The sequence below is a fragment of the Penicillium canescens genome (assembly GCF_028828765.1).
Source record: "Penicillium canescens strain IBT 15451 chromosome Unknown utg000003l_segment0_segment0, whole genome shotgun sequence".
NCBI classification, from domain to species: Eukaryota; Fungi; Ascomycota; class Eurotiomycetes; order Eurotiales; family Aspergillaceae; genus Penicillium; species Penicillium canescens.
Window position 1 is genome coordinate 1517030 of NW_026703965.1, and position 26363 is coordinate 1543392.

General features: G+C 49.2%; 9 protein-coding genes across 9 annotated transcripts; 7 read left to right on the plus strand and 2 right to left on the minus strand.

Moving 5' to 3' along the window:
• Nucleotides 1–895: 895 nt before the first annotated feature.
• N7446_004014 (sugar porter family MFS transporter) lies at nucleotides 896–3342 on the minus strand (the record flags this gene model as incomplete). The annotated part of the gene is made up of 10 exons (XM_058512763.1): nucleotides 896–1050; nucleotides 1109–1201; nucleotides 1260–1319; nucleotides 1372–1505; nucleotides 1568–1662; nucleotides 1723–1880; nucleotides 1931–2311; nucleotides 2363–2619; nucleotides 2683–3059; nucleotides 3145–3342. 10 exons carry the CDS (start codon nucleotides 3340–3342, stop codon nucleotides 896–898), a joined length of 1908 nt encoding a protein of 635 aa, XP_058374092.1.
• A 2450-nt stretch (nucleotides 3343–5792) lies between these two features.
• Nucleotides 5793–7492, plus strand: N7446_004015 (fungal specific transcription factor domain-containing protein; the record flags this gene model as incomplete). Its single annotated transcript, XM_058512764.1, has 3 exons — nucleotides 5793–6007; nucleotides 6091–6554; nucleotides 6648–7492. The coding sequence occupies 3 exons, from the start codon at nucleotides 5793–5795 to the stop codon at nucleotides 7490–7492; spliced, it is 1524 nt and encodes a 507-aa protein (XP_058374093.1).
• Nucleotides 7493–7995: 503 nt separating this feature from the next.
• On the plus strand, nucleotides 7996–9528 carry N7446_004016 (uncharacterized protein; the record flags this gene model as incomplete). The annotated part of the gene is made up of 1 exon (XM_058512765.1): nucleotides 7996–9528. The coding sequence occupies one exon, from the start codon at nucleotides 7996–7998 to the stop codon at nucleotides 9526–9528; it is 1533 nt and encodes a 510-aa protein (XP_058374094.1).
• Nucleotides 9529–11201: 1673 nt separating this feature from the next.
• Nucleotides 11202–12928, plus strand: N7446_004017 (uncharacterized protein; the record flags this gene model as incomplete). The annotated part of the gene is made up of 2 exons (XM_058512766.1): nucleotides 11202–11579; nucleotides 11645–12928. The coding sequence occupies 2 exons, from the start codon at nucleotides 11202–11204 to the stop codon at nucleotides 12926–12928; spliced, it is 1662 nt and encodes a 553-aa protein (XP_058374095.1).
• Nucleotides 12929–16006: 3078 nt separating this feature from the next.
• N7446_004018 (phytanoyl-CoA dioxygenase family protein) lies at nucleotides 16007–17130 on the plus strand (the record flags this gene model as incomplete). The annotated part of the gene is made up of 3 exons (XM_058512767.1): nucleotides 16007–16245; nucleotides 16297–16661; nucleotides 16730–17130. 3 exons carry the CDS (start codon nucleotides 16007–16009, stop codon nucleotides 17128–17130), a joined length of 1005 nt encoding a protein of 334 aa, XP_058374096.1.
• A 749-nt stretch (nucleotides 17131–17879) lies between these two features.
• N7446_004019 (Zn(II)2Cys6 transcription factor domain-containing protein) lies at nucleotides 17880–19884 on the plus strand (the record flags this gene model as incomplete). Its single annotated transcript, XM_058512768.1, has 8 exons — nucleotides 17880–17902; nucleotides 17968–17981; nucleotides 18035–18049; nucleotides 18109–18231; nucleotides 18281–18498; nucleotides 18571–18675; nucleotides 18729–19041; nucleotides 19100–19884. The coding sequence occupies 8 exons, from the start codon at nucleotides 17880–17882 to the stop codon at nucleotides 19882–19884; spliced, it is 1596 nt and encodes a 531-aa protein (XP_058374097.1).
• A 403-nt stretch (nucleotides 19885–20287) lies between these two features.
• Nucleotides 20288–21651, plus strand: N7446_004020 (tryptophan--tRNA ligase WRS1; the record flags this gene model as incomplete). The annotated part of the gene is made up of 2 exons (XM_058512769.1): nucleotides 20288–20679; nucleotides 20736–21651. The coding sequence occupies 2 exons, from the start codon at nucleotides 20288–20290 to the stop codon at nucleotides 21649–21651; spliced, it is 1308 nt and encodes a 435-aa protein (XP_058374098.1).
• Nucleotides 21652–21788: 137 nt separating this feature from the next.
• Nucleotides 21789–22559, minus strand: N7446_004021 (aminotransferase class IV; the record flags this gene model as incomplete). Its single annotated transcript, XM_058512770.1, has 1 exon — nucleotides 21789–22559. The coding sequence occupies one exon, from the start codon at nucleotides 22557–22559 to the stop codon at nucleotides 21789–21791; it is 771 nt and encodes a 256-aa protein (XP_058374099.1).
• A 358-nt stretch (nucleotides 22560–22917) lies between these two features.
• tom70 (putative mitochondrial outer membrane translocase receptor (TOM70)) lies at nucleotides 22918–24998 on the plus strand (the record flags this gene model as incomplete). The annotated part of the gene is made up of 5 exons (XM_058512771.1): nucleotides 22918–23215; nucleotides 23271–23350; nucleotides 23406–24177; nucleotides 24229–24702; nucleotides 24754–24998. The coding sequence occupies 5 exons, from the start codon at nucleotides 22918–22920 to the stop codon at nucleotides 24996–24998; spliced, it is 1869 nt and encodes a 622-aa protein (XP_058374100.1).
• Nucleotides 24999–26363: the final 1365 nt, after the last annotated feature.

Consider the following 26363-nt stretch of genomic DNA (forward strand, 5'->3'; position numbering starts at 1 on the left):
TTTGACATTATCGCCCGGTAATGCATGACTATTTCCATTTTATTCCCTGCACGACAGATATGACGCAAATCACTGATGGGGTAGGGTAGTCAGAAAACGAGGGCAGCCCAAACATGACCGACGGACTAGCCATCACGGAATAAATGGCCCTGTGGGTCCGTCTATTTTGAGTATGGTCGATTTTTTTGTGCTGGCCAAATCAGAGGGTGCTCACTTGAGGCTTAGTAAGGAATCACCTAGTACGCCTGAGCACTCACTGAGCACTCACTGCGCCGACATTGAGCACGACTGAGCAATCACTGAGCAATCACTGAGCAATCCCTGAGCACAACTGAGCAAGCACTGAGCAATCACTGAGCATTAGTCATCGGTCACGTGATGGGACTGAGCATGATCACTGAGTCTGAGCCCGTACTGACGTCTACTCAGTGATCCTGAGCATGAGCGCCCTCATAAAGCGGCGGCAGCCTAGATAGGAAAGGCCCCACCCGGCAGACTTTATCCTGTCTATATAGGTGCATATAGTCCAGGTTCTGTCATGTGTTTTACATTTCTCTTCTCAAGTGCATTCTTTTGAGATAAATAGAGCCGATATAACGAATTATTGGTTACTGACAATTCAGAAGTTAAGACAATGATGTCGAGATAGTAAAAGACCCCCAATGACGAGTCTTACCAATATTAATTTGTTACCGAAAGAGTAGATAAATTAAATTAGCGATAGATATTCAAGGCGGAAACCAATCTTTGAAAAGTTCCTTAAAGACGAGGCCTAATATCCCAACCAGAGTAGCTCAAGTATCCCAGTATCTGCACTTGCTCCCATAAAGCATCATGTTAATCATCAAAAGCCTCACCAGAACCGTATCCAAGCTCAACCCTTCATAAAGGGATTCTAGGTGCTCTTCTCCCTCAAAGCCTCCTCGGCTGTAGCAATGATCTGAGGAGGTCTTGGGATATTCTGGCGGAAGATGTATCGCTTAATAAACCAAGGGAGCCACACAGTCGTTTCGTAGTGGATGAATTTCTTGGTTGGGACTGAGAAGACCTCTGCAGAAGTATTAGTATGCTGCCACACATGGATTGATGGATTGAAAATTCCACTTACGATCCAATTCTTCCAGAGTGAGCTGCTTGGTCTCTCTTACGAAACAGAAAATCATGAACCAAGCGATGAGATTGAGTCCGGCGTAGAATCCGACTGTGATGAGTTGGTAAGCATAATTTCACTGTGGTATGATCCTACAGAATCCACTTACAGGCACCAGTTGGAGTCATGACGGTTTTCATTCGAGGGAATGTCAAACTGAGGATACCGGCTGGGAAGAATGTTAGAGGAATATGACCAAGGTAGTCTTTTGAAATCATTACCGAAAGTGTTGTTGATGCACACAGCCCAGGCCATTCCTTGCTCACGCTGGATAGTAGGGAAAACCTCGGCGGAGTACTGGAAAGCGACTGGACCTTCACCCAGAGAGTAGCATATGGTAAATAGGTACACGAACCTAGACGAGAAAAGTGGTCAGCTAAAGCACAGATTCAAAGCATTCAGGAGAGAGAGGCTTACAGGACCACTGGTCCAATTCTGGCCCCCTGACTGCCGTCAGTCTTCAGAAGGGAGAGACCAGCTGCGAGTAGGAAAATGCACATGAGAGGGAAGGTCTTGGATGATTTAAATGTCAGTTATGTCTATATCCGTGAAGAGAAGGCGGAGCCACTCACAATCAGTGTTAGGGTTCGTCGACCCTTCGTATCGATCAGGAACAAAGTCGGGATAGTTGAGACGACCTGAATAGCACCGTAGCCAAGAGAGGCATACAAAGCTTGAGTCGCAGTGTAACCCACATTCTCGAAGATAGTTGAACTATAGAAAGAGATAACTAGAAAATGTTAGGGCTGCCAGACGGTAGAAGTCCAGAATGAGACTCACTGTTGATCCCGCACATCTGCTGAGCAATCATGACAGTCGAGGCACCATAGTTCGCTCGCCTAATTCTAGGCACAGCAAAGCAGTCCCACATACGGGAGAAATAGCCAGCGCCTCGGGCCTCCTTAAGTTCCTCCTCATAGATAATGTACGAGTAATAGTAGTCCCTTGCAGCGATGATAGGATGAGCTCGCAAGCGGACCATAGATTTGAATGCTGCAGCGTGTTTGCCGTGCTTCATGAGCCAACGAGGGGACTCGGGACAGAAGAAAATGCCAATACCCAGAATGAGTGATGGAATGAACGCCGAGCCGAGCTGAAGGCGCCAGGCGATATCACCAGTGTCTTTGACAATGACGTTGGCAGCGAAGCCCAAGAAGATACCTGCCGCAATGATTAGCGATAATTTCTAGAGGAAATCAAGGAGATACTTACCAGCTACAACCCAAAGTTGCCAGAACATAACAAGAGCGCCGCGGATTCGGGCCGGGGCCATCTCGGCAGAGTAGATAGGCACAGTAGCGTTCTTCGCACCAATACCGATACCCATGACGAATCGCGCAGCAAACAAACCCTCCCATGACTGTGCAAAAGCGGAACCAATCGGGGTAGCAGTGAGGCAGAGAGCAGTCACGAAAATTTCACCCCTTCGGCCCAAGTAGTGGTTAAGTGGATCGACAATGAAAGCGCCGCTGTATAGTATACAATGTCAACCTCAAAAGCCAGAAAGAGGGGGGAAAGGGTCATATACTCACACCAAACCAGCAGTCAAGAAAATGATCGAATTGACAATTCCCACAATCCATTCGTCTTTGCCTGTACCAGCAATACCGAATTCCTGAGGGAATGACAAGTTGGCTCCGTTGGCTCCAGTCTGATCCCATCCTTGAGTAGCGGCTCCAACGGCACACAGACCGATAGAATACCAAAGCATAACAGGACCATGCCATTTGTGATCTCTTTCGTATGTGAGCGCAGCGCGCTCCTGCTCGTCCAACTCGGTGATTAGTTCGAATCCTTTAGGGTCTCGGGCGACCAAAGCGGCACGGCCGAAGAGATCGGCATGCTCGGACATGTTATGCGATTCGGCGTAGGTGCGAGCATCGGCTACGACTTGCTCCTTGGAGTTGCGCTACAGAAACGAAGACAGTCAGTATCCATATTCAAAAGTAGTTCATAGTTGGACATGGCGAAGGATGTAACATTGCAAAACGCACCACAAGAGGATTCTCAATGATATTCATAGCCCCAGCCTTCTGGCCACGGCCGGCAGGCTCAACCAGCTCCGGTGCAAGGTCAGCCTTTTCCTGAACCACCTCCGGCGCCAGAGCAGCATCATCCTTAGCAAGTTCAGGAGCCGACACGGCAACGTCCTCCTCGTGAGAGAGAACGCTCTTAGAGTCCTTTCCGTCCATGATGAGAGAGTGCTGGAAGTGAGAGTAAGAAAGGTGACGGGGAAGTTCTTTGTTCCCCTAGCGAAAAAATCACCTCAAAGCACTTTCGTGGTGAGAGGAAAATTTGGCACCTATCCCGCATATAAAGACGATCTGCACCCCCGTGGGGTAGGCCGAAACGCCGATACAACCGAATTCAACCCTGTCGCGCTTTAGCACCCTTGGCTTGTCTTTGAGGACTAATTAGGGTTAGGCTGGTAAGCACTAGCCGCCTTGGAAGGGGACATAGCACTTTTCAGCCCCCCGGGCTGATTCTAGAGGTTTCCGAGGCGAGTGTTACTGATCTAGTTCTAATGAGAATGCTATGTTTGAAGGTCATTGTACTCAATTTGTTTGCATACACGTATCGACATGAAGTCGACGCCCCGTAGGAGCAGGATCAAAGTGTGTGCGGGGGAAAATTTTCATTAAGCCAAGGCTTGGACGCCCCGCCTGGGCCGTCAACGGGGAGGCCGATTTGGCTGTTTGACCGATTTGACTGTTGACTGTAGACACAACTTGACATTTTTGCCATATGGGCCCACATGGATCCACGTGGAGTAAACCCTATACGTTGCTCGTTCAATAATATTTTCCTATTTTTTATCTGGGGTAACCCGCGATTTTCTAGGCATCTGAAGAGAACTTGATAAAATAGCAGACTGGAGGGCCTACGGCCCAAGCGCCACAAAGCGCTCGCCACCGACGGAAGGCCCCAAATATAAAGGATTTGGGGGCGTAACCTTAGTACCGTAGTCACTAGCGGCTGACCCGACCGTGGCGTCAGCCATAATACCGCAATTGAAGCGTCAGATGATGCTGCCGATCAGCACCGTATTGGCCGGTCTCTCTATGTGGCTGGCCAGAAAGTCACACCACGGCAATTTGTCAGATTTAGGGGTAAGCCTACGATGCAAGCAAACGATTTAGATCTTAACAACTAATTTAGAAGAGACGAGGTCTGAGATGAGATGTGGCATTTTGAAGACACTAGAGCCGTATTAGCCGTAACTCATCCCTCGTCAGCAGTTGGTAAATGGGCTGACTTGCAGTACGATTGCAGGGGTGTTGAGTCTTTTACATGAAAGGATTTATGATTTAACTCATACTCTCTATACACACGTTAGACAGGGGTGAGTCAGTGACTGATGTAGAAATGGAAAGTTAGTTCCGAAGTATAAGGTTCGGGAAATACCTCGCGTGGTGATCTAAGCGCTAATGTAGCGCAATGGCCCCATGATCTTGGAACTACAATAAGCACGAACAAGTCACTTGTGCCAAATTTTTGGCTGTAAGCAAACCAGTTCTTTTGATAGATATGCTATTAGATGCGCGGATAAAATTCACCACTGAGTTTTACTTCTATTCACTCGGAGTAGATATATCAGCATCGCAACTCACAGAAGTGCATTACAAGGTTTGTGATAAAGAGATTCACAACTGTAAGGGGGTTTCACGCGTGTCCTGTCTTATCCCGAAGTGCATGTTACGCATTGATGCTCTAGAAAAATCTAGCAAACACGTGGGCAACCTTAAAAAGGCCCGAGCCAATGTCCAAGCAAAGAGCTATGCATAACGTATAATTGACAAGCAGATCCACTAGGATCCCTGGATTACGCGCTTGAAATAAGTTGAAAGGGATTGCATCCATCCTATAGAAACCATAGTTGCCGAAGGACTGTATCAGAAGTGACTTTTCACAAAAAGCACTGCTTGGGTCAGTGTCTACGACGCAAGGGGTAAAACCTACCTAATAAAGTCAATATACTTTCGGAGAGTATTTGCTCGTGGAAGAGCACACCGCTGTATCTACTATGACGGAGGAAAGACAATTGTGACCTCCTGCCGAGTCTCAGATTTTCATCCAGGGACCTGCTAATAGTGCCTCAAAACTTAACATTAGCTCTCATGCCAAGACTAGCGTTGGGCTTTAACGCCATATATGTGCCTTAGACAGGACAGGCTTATACCATATCTGGGCACTTTAACAGCTAACAAAATGGGTCGATAGGTACATTTCGCCCACCAACTCTAACTCTGGCTTCATCAAAAATATATAGCGTTCACAAACTTGAAAATGTGAGGACCATAAATAGACATAATCCTTTCTACATTCGAAATGCGATAGAGGATGCCAATGTCGAATATAATAACTCGATGGTACAATCCCGTTAACTAGTGGAGCCGTTCCCGCCCCTCCAATTTCGATTCTCTTCCCATCTACACAACTCCGATCCATCAGGTTAAATTCCGATATTCTACATGGGACGGCTCCAGCGCACCCCATGTTTCCAGTGTCGATGTCGTAAGGTAAGCTTGAACAAGCGCCGGGTCAGAACCGAGCTAAAGAAGACAGGTCCGTTGCGATCGCCGCCCAGGCACCTGCGAGAATTGTGCCCGACTGGAATTTGCATGCTCTTTCTCGAAAGAAAATGGAGTGGGTTCCAAGTACGATTATATCAGAGACCATCCGCCCGAACGGCGGCGGGGAAACCAGGCCTGTACGGAATGTCGTCGTCAGAAGTCTCGGTGCTCCGGAGAGAGCCCTGAATGTGCGAATTGCATTCGCAAGCAGCGTCGATGTCGATATCCAACAACCAAAGAACCTGTTCAGTCGACGTCTCAACAGACTCAGCGGCCGTCAGAGGTGACAGTCACCCCAAACCCACATCAGAATGAGGACTTGTATGACTTCCCAACTGTATTTCTTCATGTATCTGACAGATATAGGCTGTTCTCACTTATCTCTCGTGAAGAACTTTTCCAGAGAGTTGGTGACTTTTTCGAGCGGATTTATCCGATGACTTCATATGCCTTTCTTCATGAGCCGACAATTCGAGAGCAAAGCCAGAATAACACCCTGGACCAGTGTCTTGCTCTAGCCATTGTCGCAATTGCAAAGATATTATTGTCACCCAAAAGCCAGCCGTTAAATGAGAGTGTGTCTCTCACCAAGAAAGCAGAGACGATTATCTTGGACCACCTGGAAAGGCCATCTACTGTAAAACTCCAAGCCTTGATCTTGATTATTCATTATCATATCCAGACCGGCCGTTTTTCGAGAGCGTATATGCTGACAGGTTTGGCCGCGAGAGCAGCCACTGCATTGCGCCTCAATTATGAACGGCCCGAGTTAAGTTTCATCGCCCAAGAGACTCGCCGGCGAGTTCTCTGGGCTCTAACAGCCATCGACGGTCAGTTTTCCGTGGGGCTACCAGAATATGAGACAATACCACACACAATTATTTATCAGTGCCTCCCATGTCGAGAGGATATATTTTCTATAGGGGATCCAGGGCATGCAGCAACGCCGAGATTGGCCCATCTGGGAAAGGACTCGACCTCACCTATCAGTTTGCTGGGTGTATGCATTCGACTTTCCAAAATCCAAAAGGACATCATGCGCTTGACCCGACAATTAGCTTTGTCGGAACAGCCTCTCGTACACCTGAGTGGTCTAATTCAGGAAATCCAGAAGGACCTATGGCGAGTGCAGGCGGATGTTGAACTATCTTTTGGATACCAAATAACGTCTTCAACACACTTGATCGCCATACAGAACAACCGGTGGTTTACACGCTACCTTCAAATATCCATCACCTGGCACCAGTCGCACTGCGATCTATACCGGCTCTTTCTCCCTGGATACCCCGAAGCTGCCCCCAAAATCATTATTGGAGCGATGGATATCAGCATTAGAGAACATGCCGTCCGTCAATGTCACGAGCATGTTGAGCGTATCAATCAGATACTTTCTGACCTGCAGAATCTTCCCCCTACCTTGCTACTGCCGCACTCGATTGCCATTTGTGCATACCACGCAACGCGATTAACGCTTTTCCTTCTATCTTCGCCTGATGTGAACGTACCGTTGGAAATGAGAGATGCAATCACAAAGGCACATACAGCGGCAGCTGTCACCGAGACTTACTTTTCGTCTTCGCCGAGTACGAAACAAATTGTCTTGGATTTGCAAAGGCTTGAGCACGCAGTAAATATCGAGCCGGAGTCGATATACCGGGAGTTGTGTGGCCCGTCTCCGCCTTTTGATCAGGGCTTCCACCGGCATGGTCATTTAGCGATTCATAGCTTGGTTCGACAGGCTAATTTTGTGGATGATGGTTATGATTGACTCGGCCTCGGTGGGTAGATGTATCATAGCCAAGCTCGGGAGTTGAAATTTCAATGGGAATCCTTATTGATGCTCTATGATAAATCTCGAATCACTGACGTTTCAAGCTCTTAGGCAGTGGACCTTAGCTTGATTATATTCTCCCGTTGCCCAATGTGGTGAAAGACCGACTGCCGCCGACACCCGTAGTGAAGTGGGTCTACGAAGGAAGTGTACGCTTGCGCCATTCTTTGTTTGCCAGCAACCCTTCAACGGATCTTCATTGGAAGAAATTGTCATGAATGAGGGGGTTAGAGATCATATTGTCCCGCAAGAGGGGCTGCAGTGGACTATCTTCTCATTTAAGTGTCCCAAGCTGGGGTATTAAAACCCGCGACACCCCTGGATGAATTTTACACTTGGATCTCTGTTCAATCCGAGCAAAATTGGCTGGAAATTAAAGGGAAGATCTGCTATTGCTGCAAACATCCAGCTCGTCAAGGAATCACGTACCTGAAGACAACATGGCGTCCCAAACCCGCCCGAACATTCTGTTCATCATGGCCGATGACCATGCCTCGAAATCTATCTCGTGTTATGGAGCAGGTATTAATGATACCCCTAACCTCGATCGACTCGCCAACGAAGGCATGAAGTTCAACCACTGCTACGTAACCAACAGCATCTGCACTCCATCTCGAGCCGCCATTCTCACAGGAACACACAACCATGTCAACGGGGTCATGACCCTCGACTCAAAGATCAACAAGCACAACCCCAACGTAGCCAAATCCCTACGAACAGGGGGATACCAAACAGCCATGGTGGGTAAATGGCATCTGGGCGAGGGCGAAGAACACGAGCCAACAGGATTTGACTACTGGAGCGTAGTACCAGGACAAGGCGAATACCACGACCCGGAATTCATCGGACCAGAAGGGACGAAGCGCGAGCGCGGATACGCAACCGACATCATCACAGATAAGAGTCTGAAGTGGATAAAAGAGCGCGACCCGGAGAAGCCCTTCTTCATGATGTGCCACCACAAAGCACCTCACCGCAGCTGGGAATGCCACCCTAAACACCGCGACCTATACAAGGATCCAATCCGGCTCCCGGATACATTCACGGATGACTACAAGAATCGCGCGCAGGCAGCGAAGGTCGCCAAGATGCGTGTGGCGGAAGACCTCACATATTTCGACCTAGGTCTAGTCCAACCAGACGGCGGGCTAGACATCGGCGAGAAGATGATCGATAAATGGTGGTTCCAAGACCGCAAGATTCCCGCACCGGAAGACGACGTGACGGGAATGAAACTCATTGACAAGGAAGATGGCACAGTCTTCACATTCAAGTCGCCGCAAGAACTCGCCGAATTCAAGTTCCAGCGCTACATGCAGCGCTACCTCCGCACAATCCAAAGCATAGACGAAAATGTAGGCCGCATGCTCGACTTCCTCGAGGCAGAAGGCCTAGCCGAAAACACCATCGTCATCTACACCTCCGACCAGGGCTTCTTCCTCGGCGAGCACGGCTGGTTCGATAAACGATTCATGTACGAAGAGAGCTTCCAGATGCCCTTCCTTATCCGATACCCGCGGGAGATCGCGGCCGGGTCGGTCTGCGACGATATAATCTGCAATGTGGATTTCGCGCCTACATTCCTAGACTTTGCCAGTCTGCGCATGCCGACGTATATGCAGGGAGTAAGTTTCCGTTCTCTGTTGAGGCAGCAGACACCTACCAATTGGCAGCAAGTCGCATACCATCGTTATTGGATGCATCGCGATGTTATCCACGAGGCGTATGCTCATTATGGTGTGCGTGACCAGCGGTATAAGTTGATTTATTGGTATAATGAAGACTTTGGGATTGAGGGGACTCGTCCTGGGGGTGAGGAGAAGGAGTGGGAGTTGTTTGATTGTGATCTAGATCCGCTTGAGCTGTTTAACTGTTATCATGATGCGCGGTATGCTGAGGTTGTTACGCGTATGACCAAGATGCTTGAGGATAAGATGGAGGAAATTGGTGATGAGCCTGTTCACCCGCGTTGAGGGTGGGAATTGTACGTTAGCAATTGTCTTCACAAATGCGAACATGAATGTCTTCTACTGTGTCATCCACAGTAAATTGGGAGTTCAATGGGTGTCTTGCTAAGCAAGAACAGGCTTGAGTGGTACCTATCTCTAGGCCTGTTAATCCCCGCACCGATGATTGTACCGCTAAAATCAACCCCTTCACACACCAGCGGGCCCAATCCCCAAACATCAATGCTATCAACATAAACAACATACATCAATTGACATCAATCCCACAAATACATTAGATAAACCAAATTGCACGAACCCGGGATGATCCGCGCCCATGTGGTCACTCATGCATCTAGACGCAACCTCGGACCCCTCCTGCAGACTCATTCAGGTCAGAATCCGCCTCAAATTTCGGTGATAATCGAATAGCCGGGGCCCGGGCCAAGCCACTAAATTCTTCAACAATATCGGAAAGCATCCATCAAACGGTCTACTGCGGTCTACTTCACAGCCCCCGTGATTGACTGTATGCGGGGATGCCGATTTATGATGCAACTAAAGGCTAGGATGGCATTTTGAGGTTTCGGTGAGGGACTCTCTCATTCATGCACGATGCAACTCGGGAACTCTCGGCATCTGGCACGGGCTCCATGTGTTCAAGTAAGGGGTTTGCCGTGGGGCATTCTTGTGATAAGGATGGGCGTTATTCTGGGTATATGGGGAGCTATGGATTCTAGACTGTTGTTTAAGGAATTTAATGTTATTTCTAGTGAAATTAGCCCTAGAGATACTGTACTGTACAGGGAGAGTCGGGATGTCTCTCGCTCTGTAACCCCCATGCCGACCAGCTTCCGTTTCGGGACAGGGGTCGGGAACGGCTAGACTCGCCCTCGGCGAGATCCCGTGTACGTGGGATGTACATGTATAGCGTCATTACTTCAGACGAAAGATGGTCGGGTGAAGATCCATCACACTCGGAATACATGCTCTCTTGGGGTCCAGCCATGTCGGATGCCCAACAATGATATTAATCACAATGCATAGCGTGATAATACTCACCCGTCGAGCGTCATCGCCAATATTTACCTCAGATCGTCCATCCTCCCGGCCAGTCGGGTGGCTTCTAATTCCCTGTGCTACGAATTCCTCGGCTTATCTAGCATCCGCCAAGATCGCCCTAGACTACAGTAAAGGCCGGCCGCAAAGTGAGACACGGTTGCCCCAGTCTCCCAAGCCTCATTCTCAAAAACCGGGCCTCTGAGTTGGACCAGGGTAAGTTGGTGCGAGAGAAATAGGGGAGACGCTATTGGGTGGCAAGAGTGTAGATAGAGAAATGGGCGGGCCCCATAATGAGGAAACCATTTTCCCTCGTAGCCGAAACAAGGAAATTGAGACGCCGATAAGCAGAAACCAAGAGAAACAGCGGGAAAGGCGCGGCGAGGCGGACGAGTAAAGTTAAGATCGGCCAGTCTTAAGGTTTGCGGGAAATTCCCCAGATCCCCGCACTAAAGCAGATCTGGGGTGGTTCAGTACTGCGTTGACGTATGTGAGCGTGTGGACACATATATAAATCCACATTTGTCTTTTAACATAATTAACCTGCCCTCCATAGCAGAGTCAATTGAATCTGCATCGCAGAGCACCATTGCCTTTTTTTACTTTTTTATTGCGTTGATCTATATACTTCCCTTCCCACCATGTGGCCGCGCAACAACAAGTCCTCTCAGGAAGACAACCAGAAGGATGATACCGGCTTAGAAACTGTCAACCATGGAGATGTCAAGACAGATATGGAGAGTGCCCATATTGAGAAGATCGACGCCAGTGTGGACAATATCGCCACTAGCATCGACAACTTACCAGTCAGCTGGTTCGTGTGGCTTGCAGCCCTAACCGCGTCAATGGCTGGTCTGCTCTTTGGATATGATACTGGTATTATTTCTGGTGTGCTGGTATACCTGGGCGACTCTCTCGACAACAGACCGGTGACGAGTAGCGAGAAGGAGATGATCACTGCTCTTTGCTCAGGGGGTGCGTTTGTTGGTGCTATCTTTGCTGGAAACACCGCAGACAAGGTATGCACAGGACACTTGTACTTATTGTCTCTCTATGGATCCCATACTGATTCTACATGTGTTAGTTTGGCCGCAAAATGGCAATCTACCTCGGCTGTGTTCTATTCATCGCCGGCGCCGTCATCCAAGGCGCGTCCTACACCGTCGCCCAAATGGCCGTTGGCCGACTCGTCATCGGATTCGGCGTCGGCTGCGGTGCAATGGTCCTGCCATTATACGTCGCAGAAATCGCCCCAGCCAAAGCCCGTGGAAAACTCATCGGTTTGAACAATATGTCCATCACCGGAGGCCAGGTTGTCTCCTACGCAATCGGAGCTGCCTTTGCCAGCGTCCCCAACGGATGGCGATACATGGTCGGACTGGGTGCCGTGCCTGCCATCGTCCTGGCTGTGCTGATGCCCTTCTGTCCCGAGTCACCTCGTCACCTGGCATACAATGGTCGCAACGCAGAAGCCAGACTCGTCCTTCGGAAGATTTACAAAAAGGCTACCGAGGATCAGATCGATGCTGTCTTACTCTCTATCTGTTCTGCCTGTGACCAGGCCCGCGAGATTAACGAGAGCGGTTCTCGATTCTCGAAGATTAAGCAGCTGCACACTATCCCAAGTAACCTCCGCGCTTTGATTAGTGCTTGTGGCTTGATGGTTATCTCTCAGCTTTCTGGTTTCAATGCTCTGATGTACTACTCGTCTACACTATTCTCGCTGGTCGGATTCGACAACCCTACTGCCGTTGGCCTTGTTGTTGCAGGCACCAACTTTATCATGACCTTCGTCAATATGATGATGGTCGATACCATGGGTCGTAGGAAGCTGCTTCTGTCGACTGTGTGGGGAATGGCGGTGGGTATGATTGCCATTGCTGTTGCCTTTATGTGGATTCCCGTCGACCTGGACACGATGGAGGTTACCAGCCATGGGGTCTCCAGCGCTGCCATCGTTGTCCTAGTGTTCATCATTTGGTTCGTGGTCTTCTACGGCGTTTCAGTCGGAAACACCGCGTGGATGAGCACCGACTTCTTCCCTCTGGAGGTTCGCGCTATTGGAACTATGTGGTTGACTTGCTCAAACTGGGGAGCCAACGTTATCATCTCTAGTACATTCCTGTCTATGATGAAAGCTTGGACTCCGTCTGGAGCATTTGGATTCTTTGCTGCTATCTGTGGCCTTGGCTACATCTGGCTCTACTTCTTCTACCCGGAGGTTTCTGGACTTGTTTTGGAAGAGGTTAAGGAGGTCTTCGAGCATGGATTTGGTGTTAAATATGCTCGGGAACTTCGGAAGGAGAGGAAGGAGATTATTGAGGAGAGGATGAAGACTATGGAGAAGCCGGTTGCTGCTGGACATTGAACAGCGTCTCCAATGGGTCGGGTCCTTGGTCGCATGTACCATACTTAGAATGATCATACTTAGATGAGTTCGATGACAACATATGACACATTTACATTATCCATTCACTATTTCTGACTGTGAGAATATTCTATTCAAATCGAAGTGGTGTTGACGGGAACCGACGTAATCCCTACTAGTCTCCCACACATTTCCAAATATATTCAATGATCAATACATGGATGATCGCTTAGACGCATTCCTGAGTTCGGGGAACATTTCCCACTACGGAGATATCCGCGTGGAGTAGTCAACCCCGCAAACTTTAGCGTCCCCCGCATCTGAACCAAGTGAAAAAGGAAATACTCGCCGCTACTTTCGACATCTTCCTGTGATTACCTGATACACTGTTGGACAGTATTCTGGTGACTATATTATGCCAAGTTATGGAAGGTCCTCTCTCTAGACGTCGACGGGATGTCCCCTGTCATCATTGTCGATATGTCATACCCACTCAAACTTGACGTCAACTCACTAACTTGAACATACAGAACGGCATTTGAAGTGTAAGAACTATGTGTCTAGCCTCATCAAGAAGGTCCCTAACGACTGAGAACAGGCGAGTTCGAGCCCGGAGCAAGCGGCTGCCGACGTTGTATTCAACACAAGAAGATCTGCAAACGACGCACCGATAGAGGCCGCTTCAGCTTTATAACGCACGGCCAGAGTGAGTTTTCTTTTCCGAAAGATCAGATATGGCTGCACACGAGATGTAAGAAACCAGGCTCTACGGTCTTCTACCGGAATCTTCGGTGCATATCACGGCTACTGACGCTAGGCAATAGCACAATTGACCTTTTTGACACAAGATGACGAGGCCAAGTCTGACACACTTGGCGACGGCTATCGAGGCTCGGAAGATGATGGTTATTGCTCCCAGCCCGAAAGGCCGACAGAGCATACAGGGGTACCGCTGTCTCCCCGATTGCCTATCACTCCCAGAGATGAGAATCTTTTTGACGAGTCGGATACGGCAATTGAAGTAGGCCTGATAGGGGTAGAGACACCGGAAGATAGGGGGTAATGGGGCTGAGAAGTCCTTTCTCTCTGATGATCCTCCGTTCAGCGCGCCGCCAATTTACCAATCCTCTTTCTACACGGTCAGATTCTTTCACCAATCCGGTTCTGGTTTTGACAATTATGCACCTGCCTTTTCGCATACACCAGAGCACCCCCAGGAATCTCCTGGCCATGTTCACGACCACTTTCTTTTCCGTGGTCTGGTCAAGCCTGCCTCGACAAGGCTAGTCAACAAAACTCGACTCCATGCAATACTACATCGATACTTCATCGAAGAAGCTTCTAGAAGGTCTGATCTTTGTGATCAGAAGCGCCTTACAGCTGTGATTCCCCAGCAAGCGTCACCTCCACGCCACTATTGAATGCAATTTACACTATCTCTGCACGCCTTTTATATCGACTACCGCAGTACAGAAATTTAGATGGCATTATTGAGTGGAATGGATTCACCATACCTGGTCTCACAGAAGAGACCGCGGTATACTTTCACAATGAATGCATCAAGGACCTAATTGAACTCAGCACAGCTCCGGAGCAAGTTCATAGCCAGGAATTACTAGCAGCAGCCATCATTCTTCGCACAGATGAGGAGATGGATGCACCACTACGAGAAAGTGACTGTGACTAAGAGCTGTTTCTGAAAATGCTAGGGCTGTTCTTCGATGCACAGGTCACCCAATCAGGATTTGGACATGAATTAACCCCATCAAATACATCAGACTTTCTCCCAGAAAGGAGATTTAATCCTCTATCTTCGCCCCAGGCAGAATATCCAGAGACCTATTTCGCAGGCACTCTAAGCGAAGTTCTTTTCTTAGTCGCCCGCAGCCAGGAACTATTCTGCGCCTTCATGCAACAACGTCCCCTCCAATTCCCACTCGGATATTACAATAGCTACCGTAGCTTCGCACCCACAAACGACGTTATCTGGTCAAACAGACTCGTTGTATTCTGCGCAGACGTCTTCCAATTCTGCTTAGGGCCAGTGAAATGGGCTCAGCCCGAGCACCAGCAAGATCACAATGGGACGCTCTCAAAGCAAAAGAGACACAATTCAAGCAATCCCTCCTCTCTTCCTTCGAGCCTCTCTACTGCCAGATCCCTTCTCCCGAGAACGGCGACATTTTCCCCGACATCTGGTATAGAGGTGACTGCTGCGTAACGGGTATCATGCACGCCGAGCTCTCGGGAATTCTTCTATCAGCCTTTGATCCAAAAGGCCCAAATTAGGTCTTGGGTACACTGCAGGTGCTAATGCGCTGGTTGAACAGTTGAGAGCTAGCGTTCTGAGGTTGAGTGGGGTTGCTTTGAGTAATCGTGGCTCGCCGCCTACATTTCTCGAGGCTCTTATGGGTATTACTATCTGTAGAGAATACCTTGAGAAAGATATTGAGCGTATTGCTGTTGTTGATTTGCTGGTGATGATGAAGGATGAATATGCTTATTTTATGGATAATGTTGCTGAAATGTTGAAGTGTGCTTGGGGGTGGAAATAGTCTCCTAGCATTCATTGAGTATGCAATGAAATTATATCTACTACATGGTATACTCTACCACTGCTCAGATCAACAATATATGCTCTTAAGCATAGCAAAGACCATAACACTAAAGGCCTCATCACGAGACAAAATCATTTAAAGAACGTTTTCCCAATGCGGCTAGCGTAGCCGAAAATAAGCCCAATTGGGCCACTTTCGGCGATTTTGGGCCCTGATTTGGTTTAGCGCGATGCGGTGACAGTCTAAAGCGGATCAAACCAACCAAGTCTAAACCAATCACAACGTTGTTAATGTTAAATGTATTTGATCAACGCTCGGTCTTCACCTCAACCGCAATCCATTGGCCGGCGATTCAATGCGGGGTATATGATCTCTTCAGTATATATGGAACTGTCCCACGTACGATGAAAATTCAGGGCTTGATGAGTTGTTGCCAAAACGTCTTAGCCATGGCCGCTTATAAAATGGCTGCTCATGGCCGGTCCGTTCTTTTACCCCTCACCTATGATAACTATACAAAATGGCAGCCGCTGTCCAAACCCCCATTGCACCTCCTACATTCAGTGGTACTGTGAAGGAGTATCTGCCAGAAGGCCTTGCACAGAATGGTGGCCGCATCTCAACGGATAAGATAGGTTTCCTTCGGCCAACTTCGGCTTCGCTGCCAGTCGATGAGATGAGAGAGCGGTTGAAGGCCGATGGATACCTTTTCGTCAAGGGGGTTATTCCACGAGAAGATGTTTTGGATGCCAGGGAACAGTGAGCATTCTCCTTGCTATCGAGAAGAACGGATACTAACGAACGCCTCAGCTACTTCAAGCAATACTCTAATACTTCTCTTTTGGACCCTGGCTCCTCTCCTCGGGACGGCATATTCAATTCATCATCCCACCCAGACGCACACAAAGGCATCGGCGGTCAAGGTCTACCCACCGACCCAATCGAGCAAAAGATTCTCATCGACGCCCACAAAGAACCAGAATACCGCGCCTTCGTCGAACATCCCGCTCTAACAAACTTCATCCGTAATCTAATGGGATGGAAGGAACACCGTATCCTTGATCGGACCATGCTGCGCCATAATGTGCCGCTCGGCAAGGGCACAGGAATCCATTATGATAAGTTATTCTTGAGAGGTGGGGAAGGATTCTTCTTGACTGCCTGGGTGCCAATCGGTAAGGCTTCATTTACCCTCTGTCTCCGATACCTTGAAAAGAGCTGTAACTCAATACCCATTCTACAGGCGACATCTCGATTGACGGAGGTGGTCTCTGTTACTTGGAGAACTCCCTACCTCTTGGGCGTGCAATCGAGGAGGATTACACCAAGCGCGCTGCAGACTTTACACCCGAGCAGCGTATTTCTGCGTTTAACGTGAACATGCTGGATGGCGGGATGATCTCCAACTCCCCGCAGGAATTCCAGGCTATGCATTCGGCGCATGGTGAGCATAAATGGCTCGTTACTAATTATGAAGCGGGGGATGTTGTCTTCCATGACCCTTATAGCATTCATGCTAGTGGGCGCAATGAGGACACCGAAGGTCGTATTCGGTTGAGTACTGATTTGAGGTTTTATGAGAAGGATAGTGCTGGGATTGATACTCGTTGGTATAAGATTTGGTGTCCGGGTGATGGGCTGTGAGATATGAAAGAACGATATGTATATCTGACACCCGTGGTAGTTTACGCCCATGAATACTAGGTTTTCTTCAATTTTTTTTATGACTTAAGATGTTATGAAGATAACGCTAGTATTGACACATTCTGGTATGTAATTTGGTCTCTGGGTGTCCAGGAAATGTGCTGTGAGATGTCACGTTAGGACCCGTAAAAAGGACATTATGACCCTCATTGTGTTTAAAACTCATGTAACAGAAGATCCCGGCATCCTTCGTCGAACAGGCAAGATGGCCGAGTTGGTCTAAGGCGTCAGGTTAAGGTCCACCTTAACTCCTACTGTTACAACAGTTTCCTGATCTACGTTTGTAGGCGTGGGTTCGAATCCCACTCTTGTCATTTCTTTTTTACTTTTTAAATTCTTGGACACAGAACCCGAGAAGATCCTTGAAGCAGTGGCAGAGCAATTAAAATATGTGTTAAAATGCTTCCCACGGCAGCTGGTACTCAATTCCATTTTTGCACCGATTCTACTTTTTCGTACCATCAGTCCTCTTCGACTTCTCCACACCAAAGACCAACTCTCAAGAACACATAGTAATTGCCGATCTCTGAAAATAAGGCTTAAATACAAAACACCAATTCAACGGGAGAATATATAGTTGCCGCTGTCTTCTTGGAGAGATCAGCTGACTAAGTTTCAATTCCATCTCCACTTATCCTTTGCGTTTTGACTTTCAACCTCCAACGAGACTTCCATGTAATAGATGTGGGATGGCTTCGCGGCCAAAGCCCTGGTAAGTGGCTGTACATTTCTACCCTCACAAAAGTACTGCCTGGTTTGCTGATTGGTTTTCCCCAGTGATAATTGCCGGAGTATGTCATCATCTCTATCATTTCGTTTCCCATCTAACTATTCTTCCTCATAGGAAACCATTCAAAGTGTAATTACCAATAGAGCAATCCAAACTGCTCTGTTAGAGGCGTGCTAACAAGGTTATAGGTGATGACAGCACCCCAAAATGTTCGAGATGTCAGAAGTCCGGACGAGACTGCATCCGCCGTGAAGCGACGCGCCATTTCTATAACAGCTCAACAAGTGTTACAATAAAATCGCCAGAAAAAGGTCTATATTTTCAACACTCATGCAACCTTTCATGGCTGACTTTGGCTAGGAGCTGCCGTTTTTCAATATATCGATGAGACTCCCAAATTCACAGGAACTCACACAGAGCAAATATCTCAATCTGCCACCGGAGAAGCACAGGATGGGGATCCTAGAGCGACTAGTTCCACTATTTTCTCATCGGCCAGAGAGAATGGATACCATCCATCGTCACTTTCTCTTTCTGTTGTTGACCAACAGAGCCCATCGAGCCGATTGAGCCCTATTGTACGTCACAATATTGTATTGTCTATTGCGGCACCTCTGAGGTCTGAAATTCGCTAACTCGACTTCTAATAGCGCTTACCACAGTCATGGGGGGAATCTCAACGTATACCCACCCCACAGGTTAACCTAGGCGAGGCATTCCTATTGAGGTACTTTGTCGAAGAGCTGGCAAAGTGGGTAAGAGTGGCTGCACCAATGTCCCAATGAGACTGTAATTAATGAGCCTGCAGTTTGACTTGTGCGACCCCGAGCGCCATTTTGGTTTGGTCGTTCCTCAGCGAGCGCGAACTTGTGCACCTCTTTTGAATGCCATTCTGTCTGCATCAGCAAGGCATTTTACTACCCTGCTAAAAGGCCGACAAAAAGAAATGACCGTTAAATTCAGCCTGGAACAGGACTTGATTATCAGTGAAGAGGCGGTATTGGATTATCATAACCGATGCATTGCTCACCTGCGATTCCTCGCCAGTGAGCCAGATGCAATCATGGATGAGAATCTGCTGGCAGCAGTTGTTATTCTTCGTTTCTATGAAGAGCTTGACAGTACGTGGAATTAACCATTCCATCCTCCTCCGTCATGCATACTAATCTACTTCTTTAGACCCATTTGCCTTTGATTCTCCCACAGACGCTGCCGTTCGAGGACTCCAAGTCTTCATCGAAGCCCAAGCTACTCAAGCACTTTCTTCAAAAGGGCTCCGCTCCGCTGCATTCTGGGTTGGTTTCCGCCAGGAGTTTCACATGGCCTTCTCCCAACAACGATCCTTCCATCTGCCCCTCGGAATCTGCGAAAGCTATCTGTCCGGGGATGTCGCACCCGATCATGTTTTGGTGAATAGACTCATCGTAATATGCGCCCACATCGTTCAATATTGCTACGATGAACAAGCCCAGCGCAGTTCCATACGCTATGAAGAGTTGGTAAACCTCTACCACCAGTGGCTCAAGAACAGACCTGCATCTTTTCTCCCAATCTACTCTGCAGATCCCAAGAAGGAGAAAGGTGGGATCTTCCCTCGCAGGTGGTACCTGAACGACTGCCATATTGTTGCAGAGCAGAGTATTGGTCTCATCAATATTCTACTGACAGCGTACGATCCGACTATTGTGCGAGTGGGCCCAGAACAGCGAGGTGCTGTTGCATCTCTGGATTCTAGGCTCAGGTCAATTGTCTTGGAAGTTTGTGGTATAGCACTGTCAAATCGCCAATCTCCGACAGCACTTTTGGCTGCTTGTATTGCGATAACTATATGTGGGGATCGATTTTCTGATCCAACAGAACAGAAGGCCCTGATGGACATTGTGATTCACACTATTCGGGATAACAATTACTGGCCGCCCACCAGCACGGAGGCCAAATTGAAGAGGATTTGGGGATGGCATTAGTACATTTTGTTTGACTTGTTCATAAATTTGTGTTGGCGCAAAATAACACATATATACTCCGGAGACGAAATATATAGCCGCTCAGAATTAAAAATTTCCACATATTAGAGCATGCACATGATGTACCTGTATGAATATTCTCTACCCTCAATATAGATTCAATAAAATGAACAATTCGGAAACAAAAAGCTTCGCGGGGTTAAGACAGTGTGTAGATCTGGCCAATCAGAACCCTTACTGATAGCGGAAGTTCTGACTCATCCCGATATTGGAGAGGGGCAATAGAAAAGAAATTCACTTCTTCAACCACATAGAGTGAGTATTTGGCTGTCTCCTGCAATTGCGTGAAAAATTCCGGGTTACTAACCGGCTCGTTCAAAGACTTCACCCCAGACCGCACATCATGGCGAACGAAGCAGCCCAACCTCCGGCCCTCAACGACTTGAGCCTCGGCGAAAAGACTGCCGAGACCAAAGCCGTTGGCCAAATCGTGACCCCTTTCGATGTCTCCGGTGGTGTTGACGAGTCTGGAAAGCTCCTGCCTGTTGACTACGAGAAGCTTACCAGGGAGTTTGGCGCCACACCCATCAATGCTGCGCTATTGGAGCGCTTTGAAAAGGTTACCGGACACCGGCCACACCGTTTCATGCGTCGCGGTATTGTGTTCAGTCACCGTGACTTGAGCAAGATTCTAGACCGCCATGAGAAGGGCGAGCCTTTCTTCCTCTACACTGGCCGCGGACCCAGCAGTGACAGCATGCACGTGGGACACACTGTGCCATTTGAGTTCACCAAGTATGAACGCCTGCCCCAATCGTGGGAGAATGCTAGAGGCTGATTATCTGAAACAGGTGGCTCCAGGATGTCTTCGACTGCCCTCTCGTGATCATGATGACCGACGACGAAAAGTACATGCACTCCCAGAAGATCGATATTGAGGACTCTAAGAGATACACAAAGGCGAACGCCAAGGATATTATTGCTGTTGGGTTCGACATGAAGAAGACTTTCATTTTCAGCGACTTCGAGTTTATTGGCGGCGCTTTTTACGAGAACATGTGCAGGATGGCCAAGAGAATCACCATCAACCAGGTCAAGGGTACATTCGGCTTCAACGACAGCAACAACATTGGCGAGTTCCACTTCTGTGCCACCCAGTCTGCCTCAGCATTCGCTACCAGCTTCCCTCACATCTTCGGCACCGAGACCAAGAAGGTCGCTTCCATTCCCTGCTTGATTCCCTGCGCCATTGACCAGGACCCTTATTTCCGTCAATGCCGCGAACACGCCGAGAAAATGAAGTTCAAGAAGCCCTCTCTGATTCACTCGATCTTCCTTCCCGCCCTCCAGGGTCCTGGATCCAAGATGTCTGCCAGTGTTGACAGCTCTGCCATTTTCATGAACGACACCCCCAACAAGATCAAGAACAAGATTAACAAGCACGCTTTCTCCGGCGGCCAGGACACTGCCGAGAAGCAGCGCGAGCTCGGCGGAAACAGCAAGGTCGACGTTCCCTTCCAGTACCTGACCTTCTTCCTCGAAGATGATGAGGCGCTGGAGAAGATCCGCAGCGAATACGAGAGCGGACAGATGATGACGGGCGAGATCAAGCAAAAGTGTATTGCCCAGCTTCAGGAGTACGTACAGGGATTCCAGGACCGCCGGGCCCAGGTCACAGATGAGATCATGGCCGAGTACATGCGCCCTCGTCCTTTGGAGTGGAAGGGGAATCCCAGCCCGATCGTGGTTGAGAAGGCCAAGAAATAGACCTAAGTGGCATTGAGCGGAGCATTCGGATACGAAAAGATAAATATGATTTCATAGCCTTTCATCAATAAACCGATACCTTTGTATACCGATGGTAGTTGTGCACTCATAACTTGCGGTAAGGACCTGCTGCCCGGCTATGTCAACACCACTTGGCCTTGCATAAACCCCCTTACCCCATTGCTCAACCAACACAATTCCCCATCCACTAGCTCGTCACGGCTGATGACTTGTTCCACACAGAATCCTCGAGACAAGGCATATCTCCGTGTTGTCCCTGCATTACCACCACTGCTCAATGGAGGTGTGATCCACATCTGTTCCCTTTGGAAATACGGCGTAGTGATGCTGCCCTCCATAACCTCGTTTTTTGGGTTCACGATCAGTACCTCCGATGTCTCTGCTGGTGATTTAATCCCCGCCCTGAGTCGGGCAGCTGTGTAGTCATCTCGCGCGGTGGTTTTGTGAGTTGTAAAGCCGGAAGGAGTGGTGGATTGTGTATCAACGTAGACCTTCCACACAGGCACGGTTGGGTCTGTGTGCAGAGTGGGAATGAGTAAACCCATTGGATCGATTGCCGCTGTTGGTTTTACCTCCACTGTGCAGTCGCCGTTGTTGTCCACTACGATTCGAAGCCTCCACGGCTTGCTTCGGTTTGGTATCGACGCGTCGAGAAATTGCTCAAAGCTTTCGAGATCCTGCTGAAGCCAGTCTAATGCCTTTTTCATCTGGAAATGACGCGCTGCTGCTATCAGGCGGTCTAAGTGGTAGGCGATGAGGTAATAGGGCGAGTGATGAGGTGTGGGATAGCATTGTGCAAAGCGACAGGCTACGTCTGGTAGGTCTGTATCAAAGCGAACGGAGGAGAAGATCTCGAAGGGTTGTGTCTTGCTTGAAGAGCTGGCCATGTTTGCGACTGTTGCTGGTTTAGCTTGACACGGTTATTTCCCACTAGGCATGGCTCAAGACGCAGAGAAAAAGAACGGTTCAGTAGAAAAGCACCCAGGAGAACAATGACGCCAACCCGTTCGCTCCGGTTGTGGAGAGAACGTTGCGGGTTGTGCGTGATTGGCCGGTGCGGGCTGATGGAACTCTCGACTTTTCGTCGAGCTTCATCACTCCTGTCTCTATCCTCCTTCAGGTCCGGTTAGTTCTCCCCTACCTTTCATCTCGGGCAATTCGCCAATCAATCATTGAATACTGATCCGATCTGTCCTCAGAAAGAACTAGCAGCGTCGGTCGCTTTGCCCGGTTCCATAACACATCATGTCGAGCGAGTCGCCATTACCCACGCCCGCCCAGAATGTGGTGCTTGATACATCGAAGCTCACCGAGTCTTCATCAGCATCGGTCTGGGATCGCATCACCAACTGGGTCTCCGAGAACAAGGCCGTTGTTTATACCATTGCCGGTGTTGCCGTTGTCGTGACCGGCGCGGGTGTCGTCTACTACCTGAACGACTCCAGCAAGTCCACTCCTTCCGTCCCCAAGAAGAGCAAGAACCAGCGTCGCAAAGAGAAGAAGAAGGCAGAGGATGAGAAGAAGGCCAAGTCTGCCTCGGATGGTAGGTTCAGCTTCGCTTGAAACAGTGGTCGCATGGGGGACTGACGCAATTCTAGAGTCCGCCAAGAAGACCGAGGAGCCTGCCGAGGAGCTTCCCGAGGTTGACGAGACTACCGTTGGCCAGCTGTCCGAAGAGGTGAGTTTTGTAAATTGCTTCAATTGGTGGATTGTCACTGACACAGTGTTTCAAGACCCGCAACGCCTATGCCGGCAAGCTGAAGGCCGCCGGTAACAAGGCTTACGGTGCTAAGGACTACCCCAACGCCATTGAACTTTACAGCAAGGCTATTCTCTGCAAGCCCGATCCCGTCTTCTACTCCAACCGTGCCGCCTGCTACAATGTCCAGTCGAACTGGGACAAGGTCGTCGAGGACACCAGTGCTGCCCTCGCCATGGATAGCGAATACGTCAAGGCCCTTAACCGGCGAGCCATTGCCTACGAGCACCTCGGCAAGTTCAGCGAAGCTCTCCTCGACTTCACTGCCAGCTGCATCATCGATGCTTTCTCCAACGATGTCAGCCGCAACTCCCTCGAGCGCCTGCTGAAGAAGGTTGCCGAGAAGAAGAGCCAGGCTATCCTCGAGGCCCGCACCAAGAAGCTGCCCAGTGCCACCTTCGTTTCCAACTACCTCCAGAGCTTCCGTCCCCAGGTTCTGCCCGAGGGTCTCGAAGAGTCTGTGGAGTTGAGCGAGGAGTCTGGTAAGGGTCAGCTGCGCAAGGGTCTCATCGCCATGGCCAAGAAGACTGCCGATGGTTACGAGGAGGCCGCCGCTGCATTTGAGAAGGCCCTTGAGGTCGGTGACCTCGGCGACTTCGAAGGCTTGGCCCTCAACATGCGTGCCACTTTCACCTACCTCGGCGGTAACGCCCCCGGTGCCCTCGTTGACCTGAACAAGAGTGTTGAGCTGTCACCGTCCCTGGTTCAGAGCTACATCAAGCGCGCCAGCTTGCACCTCGAGCTCGGTAAGTCTGCCCAACAGTAATTCTCGAATTTTTTTATTAACACCTTTCTAGGGAACAAGGATGCCGCCGCCGATGACTTCGAGCTTGCCATCACCCACAACAAGGACGACCCCGATATCTACTACCACCGTGCCCAGCTGCACTTCATCCTGACCGAGCTTGCCGAGGCCGCCAAGGACTACCAAAAGTCGATTGACCTCGACCGCTCGTTCATCTACTCTCACATCCAGCTCGGTGTGACACAATACAAGATGGGCTCTGTTGCTTCAGCGATGGCCACTTTCCGACGGACAGTTAAGAACTTCGAGGAGGTCCCCGATGTATACAACTACTACGGTGAGCTTTTGCTCGACCAGCAGAACTACTCCGAGGCCATCGAAAAGTTCGACAAGGCCGTCGAGATGGAGAAGCAGAGCAAACCCATGGGTATCAACGTCTTGCCCCTGATTAACAAGGCTCTTGCCCTGTTCCAGTGGAAGCAGGACTTCCAGGAGGCTGAGAACCTCTGCCAGAAGGCCCTGATCAGTAAGTTTCCAACTCGCCGTGATGTATACCTATATGCTAACCCCTGACCAGTCGATCCCGAGTGCGACATTGCCGTTGGAACCATGGCTCAGCTCCTCCTCCAGCAGGGCAAGGTCTCCCAGGCTCTCAAGTACTTCGAGCGCGCTGCTGAGCTGGCTCGCACCGAGGCCGAGATCATCAACGCCATCTCCTACGCCGAAGCCACCCGCACCCAGCTGGAGGTCCAGGAGAAGTACCCCCAGCTAGCTGCCCGCCTGAACACCATGGGCGCCATGGGTGGCGGTGCCGGCATGTAAAAGCACTGACTTCAAGTCTACCCTCCCTCTTCCCTCTTCGTTTCTTTTGATTCTTCACCTGGATCTGACCTTGGGGCATATGTGTCTGCCTCATCCGGCGATTTCCCCCGGTCTTTCAGATTCCCGGCCACTTTTACTGTGCGTGTATTTAGTATCGGTTGACATATTCCCCGGCCGTCTGATTTTCTTTTTTTCTGTTTTGGCACTGGGTGTATGCGGATCGGGGGATCGGCTGGAAAACCGAGGCTATTGGGCCAGTGCATTGGGTGAACATGTAGTAATTTGTGTACCATAGAAGAGAATGAGAGATTATTCACTAGAACTTCAATACAGCCCTATATAAGACAGCCTTATGACAGCCCTACGGAGTATACGAGACTCATACAAGGGTTGTAAATGAGTATACAGCCCCTACACGAAACATAACCTCGAAGGGGGTATACTCATTGTTTTCACCTCTTTCTAGCCCATTTTCAACCCACTTGAAAATGGCGTACATGTCTTTTACTCCGTATAGAAGTGGGGTGTGAAAGGATAACCATGACGTCGGCCCCCACATCGGCTGGCCCACTCTTCAGCCGTTGTTTTGTAGTTAAATAGTTAAGTGAAATCATATGTACTTTGCATCTATGTATGGGAGGTCCCGAATTCTTTCGCAATTTGAACATGGAGACGGCTTCGACCAAGCCACCACTTATCTCCCCCGCATTCATCTTTCTTTTGGTACCCCCCCCAAACGGTATCACATCTTTCGTTGGCTCTGATAAATGCCTGAAGATGCGGACTTGGCTTGGGGCACTTCAGGAAAAGGTTCTACAGGAAGATATACGGTCGCTGTTGATGGTGGAATCTCAGAATCACCAACCAAGCTAAAATGGTTGAATCTAACAGATAGTAATGCCAACCTGGTATAAATAGTAAGCGGGCGTCAAATCACCATCGAACTATGGGGATGGGTAAATAGTTTCCGTGCGGAATATCTCCGCCTCAAAAGAAGGCAAGGTGACTATTTCCCCGCCATTTCAGGCTTCTATTCAGGATGTTGCAGAAGGACTGAAATAGAGATGTGGGAAAAGTAGGGAGGTTACCGAAAGTGAACCCTTGGTCAGCGGTGAACCTACATCATCTACCCCTCATCACTTTCCTTCAACTTCAACTTCTTCTATGCTCTTTTGATCTTTGATCTTTGATCTTGGACTCTTATCTTTTGCTACCTTTCCGTTCTGCCGGGCCCATGTGACCCGGATCTCGTATGCGTAAGCTACAGTTACCTTTATCTCGGCATCTCCCCTCTTCACACTCTCGAACCTGATATCAGGCTCCTCTATCTTCCCTTGGATTTTTATCTGTCTCAGCCCGTGACCG